Source organism: Ichthyophthirius multifiliis (genome assembly GCF_000220395.1).
Source record: "Ichthyophthirius multifiliis unplaced genomic scaffold scaff_1120509250924, whole genome shotgun sequence".
Lineage (NCBI taxonomy): Eukaryota > Ciliophora > Oligohymenophorea > Hymenostomatida > Ichthyophthirius > Ichthyophthirius multifiliis.
The window spans coordinates 1-8,399 of record NW_004086369.1 but is presented as its reverse complement, the minus strand read 5'-3'; the positions used below and the strand labels follow the sequence as shown (position 1 = coordinate 8,399).

Below are 8,399 nucleotides of genomic sequence, written 5' to 3'. Positions count from 1 at the left end.
TCTCCGACTCAGTAAAATATTATATTTATTTATTTCATATTATAAATATAATATATTTTCAGTAATTTAGAAATATGTCATTATTCGAAAGGAAAGTTCAAAAATAATTAAATTCTTAATCTAATATCATTTATATAATAAAACAAATATAGATTTATATAAGTAATAAAGTATTATTATATATTATTTATAGTTTGTTCTTTATTTCGATTTAGATAAACATATTAATATTTAAATAATATATATTGAGATTAATAAAATGTTTATTTATTTTTACAAAAAACTAATTTAAATAAATATTAGTCATTATATATTTTTTAATAATAATTACTTCTTCTTCTTTTTATTTTTATTTTATAATAAATAAAAATAAAATATTAAAAATAATTTAAAGAAAAATTCATATTTTAAAAATATTGATTTTGATTGATTCTTTTTTAATTTAAAATAAAAAATAAAAATTAGAAATAAACTTCATTTTTTTATAATTTAAAAAATATGTATATATTATTATCTTTTTTATAAATTTAAATCATAAATTATATTTTTAATAATAGTATCCATATATATATTATAATTAAAATATATATATATATATATATATATATATATATATATATATATATATATAAACAATGTGAGCCTGACTATTAAATTATATTAATATATTAAAATCGTATTTTTAATTAACATATTTTTATATACCAATAAAATTTAATTATAAAATTTGATTTTTATTATATCAAACTCTTTATTATAAATTTTATTAATAAAATATTTATTATAAAAAAAATATTATAAAAAAAAATGACAGAACATAACAATTAGATATGGAATTTCATAATTTCTTCCGATAAATTTGGCTCAAATATTGATTTATTATTTAAAAAAGATAAAATTCATCGAACTTTCCTCGGAGGATTAATAACTCTTTCAATATATGTAGTTTCCATATTCTTAGCTTATATTTTTGGATAAGAACTATGGATAAAATCAAAGCCTACGACTAATTTTTCGGAAGAAACAGTATTTTAACCTGAAAAATTTGATATGAATTACACAAATTATGTATTTATTTTCGGAATTTAATTTAGAAATTGGACCCATTATATAGACCCTACTATTTATTAAGTAACTGCTGTTTAAAAGAATATGAAAAAATATTGGAATGATAAGCTTTAAAAGAAAGAAATATCATCAGATGAAAAAGAGTTAATACTAGAAAGATGTACCTAATAATATTATAAGGTAAATAATACGAATTTTTTTTGTTTATTAATAATTATTTATAAATACTATTTTTAACAAAAAAAAAAAAAAAAAAAAAAAAAAAAAGGATGCTAATGTATATGAATAATTAAAAGAACTTCCAGGCATATATGATATGTATTGTTTTTAAAAAGATAATGGGATGTATATAGAAGGAGATTTCGAAGCAAATGCATTTTCAGCTATAGAAATATCAATAAAGGCATGTAATTAAGAAGAAGAAGATTAAAAAAAAGCTTAAGGGAAGCCTTATGTGATTTGTTAAGATAAAAATATAATAAATGAAGTATTAGAAACTGCTTAATTAAACTCTTATTTTACTGATAGGTTAATAGATCCTAAGAACTTAGAGTAACCTTTTTAAAAAATATTAAAAGCTTAATATTGGCCTGTTTCTAATAGAATAAGTTTTATTTATTTTGTTGAAAAAAAATAAAAAAATAACAAATAGGTAAAGATATAAATCTATATAAAAGAAATATATATATGGAAAGTGATTTAGGTTTTCTAGATTAATAGATAAATATAAAAAAAGGAACTGTATTTTAATATTAAACTGAGTAAATTATGTTTCTTAAAGAAAATTAATAATTTGTACATCTAGTATTAAGATTCGAAAAAGCTAAATAGTCACGTTATTTTAGATAATACTAAAAACTTTAAGATATACTTGCTTAAGTTTCCGGAGTTTCGAATCTATTATTATTTATAGGGTATTTTATTTGTAGTAAATTTAGTTAATTTGATTTAAATTATAATCTTGTGAATGAAATTTATTCTTTTGAAAAGCCTTAGGAAGATTTAAAAAAATAAAACTAAGATTTACTATAAAAAGATATAAGAAAAAGTTAATAATGTAATAATAACAATTTAAATTGTATTTAATAAAATGATTAATAATAATAGCCTGATATAATTACTTTATAATAAGAATCTAAAAAAGCAGATGATTTAATAATATCATAATATATGCTTAATTCCAATTAAAATTAAATAACAAATAAGTAAATAGAAAAACTATTTAATGTAAAAATTATAAAATATATATAAATATATTATATATAAAATATAAATTGTAAAACAAATAATATTTATTGTTACATAAAGAAATATATATATATTTATTTAGTTGTTATTATATATATATATTATTAGGTTTCTTAAAAAAGATTATAATTAAATTGTTATTCTTATTTATCTTATTTCTTATGTCCTTGTAGAAAAAAAACTAAATAAATAACTAAATAACTAAAATATTCATATAGTTTACTAACAAATCATTTAGATGTATAGTTTATTATTAATAAACTTTTAGAAGTAGATAAACTGAAATTATTACTTTTAAATTAAGATTAAATAAAGGTTTTTAATTATTTACCAAAACCAATAATAAAACAAGAAAATATAGAATAAAATTAAACTTCTAGTTATCATATTAAAAATAGCAATATCGATATTAATTATTAAGATTTTATTTTTATGGATAAAAAATCATAAATATAGAAAACAGCAGAAGCATTCGAAGCATTTAAAAATATAATAAATTAAACTGAAAAAAATTAAGTAGATGAGAAGCTTATTTAATATATTGATCCTAATATTTAATCTTAAATTGGAAAAAAATAAAATTTTGATATTAATGCGGCAACGAATGAAAAAAACATAAGAAATTAATTTGATTATAAAAATGTAAATAATAATAATAATCCTTCTTAGTAACATAGTTTTATTATTACTAAACCAGAAAAAAACAGATTTGAACTTATAGATAATTCATAAATAAATGATATTAATTTATAAAGAATATTGAAAAAATAGATTATGTAATCTAGTTAAAAAATAATTGCAAATGAAAATAATAAAGAATGTATGTCGGTAAATAAAGTTATTCAATAATAGTATAAATAATCATTTATTAATAATTATAAAAAATAATGAATTAAATAATTAAACTTATTTTCCAAATTATAATAATTAAATAATTTATAAATTTAAAAAATGTATAAAAACAAAAAAAAACTAAACTATTATTTTATAAATATATCATATTATATATAAAACAATTCGTATTTGTTCTTTAAATGTGTAATATAAACAATTAAAATATTATTTTTCTTATTTATTTTTTAGATAAAATTTATTGATATGTATAAAATAGTATAGGTCTTTAAAATAAAAAGTACAATATTAAAAATAAAAATGATTTTGATAAATTTTTTAAAATTTAAAATAAATAATTATAAATGGGGTTATCTAATTATATTTCAAAAATATATAAATATATTTTATTAATCGTTAAATAAAAAAAAAAAGTTAACAAAAAATAATAAATAAAAAATATTATATAATATAAAGTTAAAAATAAATTAGATATTTTTTTTTATTATTATTTAAATGATATATTAAAAAAAGAAATTATATTTTAATAAAAAAAAATTTTAAAAAATAAATAAAATAATAATATAATTTTTTAAGAAAATTTTAAATATAATTAATTTATTTTAATTTAATGTAAAGAAATATATTTTAGAAATAGAAAAAAAATATAATAGTTTAATATTATAAAAAAAAATTAAATAAATAAAAAATATATATAAAAATAAATAAATAAATAAATAAATAAATAAAAAAATATATATATTTAAATATTTTTAAAAAATATATATATACATTAATTTTTTCTTTACATATATTTATATATATAGATTCAAACATATTTTATATATATTATATTTTTTTTTATAAAAGATATATTTATTTTTTATTACTTTTCTTATGTAATAGTATTTTATTGATGCATACTGTATGACATATTTCTTATTAGGATTTGATGATAAACACTTAAAATTGTAATATATAAATTAAAAGAACTTAGGCAAATTTAAAAAATAATTAATATAAGATACATTTAAGACTATTTTTGTAAGTTAAGCTCTTTTTATTATGTATTAATATTCTAGAGGAAGATCTCATTATTTAAAATATTTAAAATAATATATAAACAGCACTTTTTATGGTTTTTGTATATCTATATATTATACAAAAGAGAAATTTAATTATAAGATGAAAGAAAATTATGTATAAAATATGATTAAATGACAAAAAATAAAAAAATTAAGAAAAAAAATACGTGTTGAAAAATTAATACTTATATATATTTTTTTATTATCTAATTTTTTTTTTTTTAAATATCTAAAAAAATATATAAATATAAAATTATTTAATATAATAATTAAATAAAATATGAGTATAAGATCATTTGATATTTTTAAAAAAGTAAATTAAGACATAGACACGTCAACAGCTACTGGAGGAATATATTCAATAATAGCTATAATAGTAAAAAATAACTTAAAATATTAAATAAATAAATAAAGGCCGGATTAATATTATTCATAAATGAATTTAATGAATTTAATACTACAAATATAAAATCATTTATGATAATAAGTTAAATCGAAAATGATTTAGTAAAGGCAAATTTAGATATAACGATATAAGGATCTCCTTGTCATTGTAAATATATATATATAAATATATATATATATATATATATATATATATATATATATATATATATATATATATATATATAAATATTTATTTTTATATTAATTTATATATTTATATATAAAAAAAGTACTTGCTTTAGATTAATAAGATGATGTAGGTTCACATATAGCCGATTATATTGAGACTTTAACAAAAACAAAAATAATAAATGGTATAGAATCTCCTTATACATAGTAAAACGTATAAAATTATAGAGGAAGTGAAAATGAATATTAAGATTTATTATAATCAATAAAAGATAAAGAATAATGTAGATTTAAAGGAAATGTTTTTTTAAAAAAAGTACCAGGAAATTTTCATTTTAGTTATCATTCGAAAATGGATTTATATAATAAATTAAAATAAAAAAATAAAGAAGAATTTTAATAACTTAATTTAAATTTTGTTATTAATCATTTAGGTTTTGGATAAGAATAAAATTAAATTTAATAATTATCTATGTAATATATATTTATATACTATTATATGTATTATATAGTAATATTATTTTTAATTTAGATTTGGATTTAATACTAATAGTTATTCACCTTATGATAATATGAAATTTATACTTGAGGGAAAAAATGATTTTGATTAATATTTGAAAATTATTCCTGTTTAATATCATTATAATAAAAAAGGTATTCATACAAATTAATACAAATATGCTATGTATACTTCAAATATTGTAAATAATATATATTTGATTATCTATGAATATAATAAAAAAAAAAATTTTAAAAAAGGAAAGAAAATAATAAGAAGATATTCCTTAAATTACTTTTAAATATGAAGTTTCACCAATAAATATTGTCTATAATACTTAAAAATAAAGCTTTTATCATTTCTTAGTTTAAGTATGTGCTATTGTAGGAGGTATTTTTTCAGTAATTGGCATAATAAATAGCCTTACAAGTGGAGTTATCTCAAAAATAAGAGGCTGATAAAATTTTATTAAATAAAATTTTCATACTCAAACATATAAATTAAAAATAAATAAAAAAAATAAATAAATTATAATATTTATTTTTAAAAAAAATGATTATATTTTAATTATAAAATAATATAATCTATATTTAAAATATATAATTTAATATGTAAATAAATAAGAAAAATTATATAAATATAAATATATATATATATATATATATTTAAATTATAATTATATTTAATATATTTATTAACAAATATTATTTCATTTCATTTCATTTATAATATTTCTTTTTTATTTTCTATATTTTTTATTACTTTTTATTATATTAATTATTATATTTTAAACTTTTTAAATTTTTTTTTTTTTTAACTATTTATAATTATTCTTTTTTTTATATATATTTTTAATAATATTTATTTATATTTATAATATTTTTTTAAATTATTAAAAATTACAAATATTTTTTTTATACAATTAAAATTTAATATTCTCAAAAATAAAATTTATAATAATATGCTAATTAACAAAGTAAAACAAATAAATAATATTATTAATAAAAATTTAATAAAATATAATAAATGGAAGTTTGGATAATAAAACTTATAACATTTTTCACAATGTTTTTAATTATATTACTAACCGGAAACATACCTTTACGTGTAAAATCCTTTAAAGAAAATCCTCGAATAATGTCCTTATCATCTGCATTTGCCGGTGGTTTATTTTTATCAATAGGAATTTTACATATTTTACCTGAATCTTAAGAATAATTTTAGAAATATTACCAAAATCAATTACCCGAATAATCGCATGTACAAAGAAATATGTAAAAAGAAAATAAATAAGAGTATTTTCCATGGCCATATTTTATAATAGTGATAAGTTTTGCATTAATCCTTTTTATAGACAAAGTTATAACGGGTGGTCATTCAAATGAGGAACATAATCATATAGATTAAAATTTATAAGAAGAAGACTAAAGTAAAAAAGCTAATTTTATAGAAGAAAAATAATAATAATTAGAAAAAATATAAATTAATTAAAGTAGTTAAGAATAAAAATATATATCATAACTAGTCAGTCCTGATAATACTTCTTAAAGAATTTAAATAAATGATAATATAATAGAATTCGGAAATAATAAAATAAACATAAAAAAACTCACTTAAAGATTAGGAGATGAAGATTCTCATATAAGAATGAGTTTATCAAAACAAAAAAAATAAGTCGAAAAAATACACTAAGAAATTAAAAAATAAGATTCTTAAAAAAACTTAAAACCTTATATACTATAAGTAGCTTTTGGAATACATGCAACATTAGAAGGATTGGCTATTGGACTAGAAAATAATTGGATTAAATGCTTAATATTAGTAGCAGCAGTACTTTGTCATAAATGGGCAGAAGGAATTACGATTGGACTATCATTTAAAAAAGCTAATATTGATTTAAAGGTAGCTAGTATAATGATCATTATTTAAGCTGTTATGAATCCTATAGGAGTAGGAATTGGATGGAGTTTAAGTAATTCAGGAAGCTTAGTTATGGGCATTTTTATGAGTATTAGTGTCGGGACTTTTCTTTATATAGCTACTTTGGAAGTTTTAGTAGAAGAGTTTAGTGATAAAAGATTTAGGTTTGAAAAATTTGTATTTTTTTTAATTGCAATAGGGTTTGTAAGTAGTTTATGGTTTTTAGAATAGGAAATAGGACATGATTGATGATATTAAATGCTCTAAATTTTGTTTTGTTTTTTTTTAGTATTATTGTTTTATATATATGTGTATTTTTTTGTAAATAATAATAAAATAAATTATTTATTATAATTTTTTATATTATATTGATTTTTTTTTTTTTATATTGTAAATATTAGATTTTATTAATATAAAAAAAATATATTTATTAAATACTTTAAAAATTAAAATAAAATAAGAATAACTAAAAATATTTATAAATATTATGTTTTTAAACACTAAAAAAATTCTGTTTTTATTTATATTATATATTGTGTAATTGAAAAATCTTCATTATATATTTATTTTGTATAGTATAATTTTTATAATTATATGGATTTTTTTTATAAAATAATTAATAAAGATATATGTAAATAAAATAAGTATTATTAATCAAGAAATAAATAAAATTAATATAATATATATATATTAATTAATTTTTTATTTCAAATAAAATAAAAATTATTTTAATTTATAATATTCTTTATAACACAGAAATTAAAAATATGGCAAATTAAGTATAATTTAAAAAAATGATTTTATAAATAATAAAATTAAAAAATTTGATATTATAAAAAAACATATTAAAAATATAAAATAAAATATAAAAAATTAGAATAAAATTAAAATTATTATCCGATATTGATAAAATGGAATTAGTAATAAAATATGTGTTAAATAAAAAAAGAATAGATATTATATTATAAAATTGTTAAGTTAATAAAATATTGATAAATGTAAAAAATTTCAATTTAATATTTTTTATAATTAATTATTTTTAAATAAATATATATATTAAAAATATTTTTAATATTTATAGATATGTATAAAAACAAAATTACAATTAAAATAAATAAAAACATTATTTATATTATGATTTACTAATTATTTTAAAAAAAAACAAAAAAAAT

General features: G+C 14.8%; 2 protein-coding genes across 2 annotated transcripts, besides 17 other annotated features; both read left to right on the top strand. All coding sequences in view use genetic code 6, as the record gives it.

The window, feature by feature from the left end:
- Positions 1-562: 562 nt before the first annotated feature.
- Positions 563-631: a microsatellite.
- Positions 632-732: 101 nt separating this feature from the next.
- Positions 733-788: a microsatellite.
- Positions 751-803: a microsatellite.
- Positions 780-807: a microsatellite.
- Positions 808-1,306: 499 nt separating this feature from the next.
- Positions 1,307-1,335: a microsatellite.
- A 975-nt stretch (positions 1,336-2,310) lies between these two features.
- Positions 2,311-2,340: a microsatellite.
- A 1,321-nt stretch (positions 2,341-3,661) lies between these two features.
- Positions 3,662-3,700: a microsatellite.
- A 130-nt stretch (positions 3,701-3,830) lies between these two features.
- Positions 3,831-3,903: a microsatellite.
- An 817-nt stretch (positions 3,904-4,720) lies between these two features.
- IMG5_113580 (hypothetical protein) lies at positions 4,721-5,765 on the top strand (the record flags this gene model as incomplete). Its single annotated transcript, XM_004034736.1, has 4 exons — positions 4,721-4,785; positions 4,910-5,015; positions 5,341-5,493; positions 5,573-5,765. Coding segments are annotated over 4 exons (517 nt in total), but the record flags the coding sequence as incomplete, so codon positions are not given.
- Positions 4,790-4,869: a microsatellite.
- Positions 4,790-4,902: a microsatellite.
- Positions 5,766-5,809: 44 nt separating the features above from the next.
- Positions 5,810-5,835: a microsatellite.
- A 29-nt stretch (positions 5,836-5,864) lies between these two features.
- Positions 5,865-5,923: a microsatellite.
- Positions 5,917-7,476, top strand: IMG5_113570 (zip zinc transporter family protein, putative; the record flags this gene model as incomplete). The annotated part of the gene is made up of 2 exons (XM_004034735.1): positions 5,917-6,835; positions 6,932-7,476. The coding sequence occupies 2 exons, from the start codon at positions 5,917-5,919 to the stop codon at positions 7,474-7,476; spliced, it is 1,464 nt and encodes a 487-aa protein (XP_004034783.1).
- Positions 5,938-5,972: a microsatellite.
- Positions 6,093-6,149: a microsatellite.
- Positions 6,093-6,163: a microsatellite.
- Positions 7,477-8,058: 582 nt separating the features above from the next.
- Positions 8,059-8,117: a microsatellite.
- Positions 8,070-8,117: a microsatellite.
- Positions 8,118-8,399: the final 282 nt, after the last annotated feature.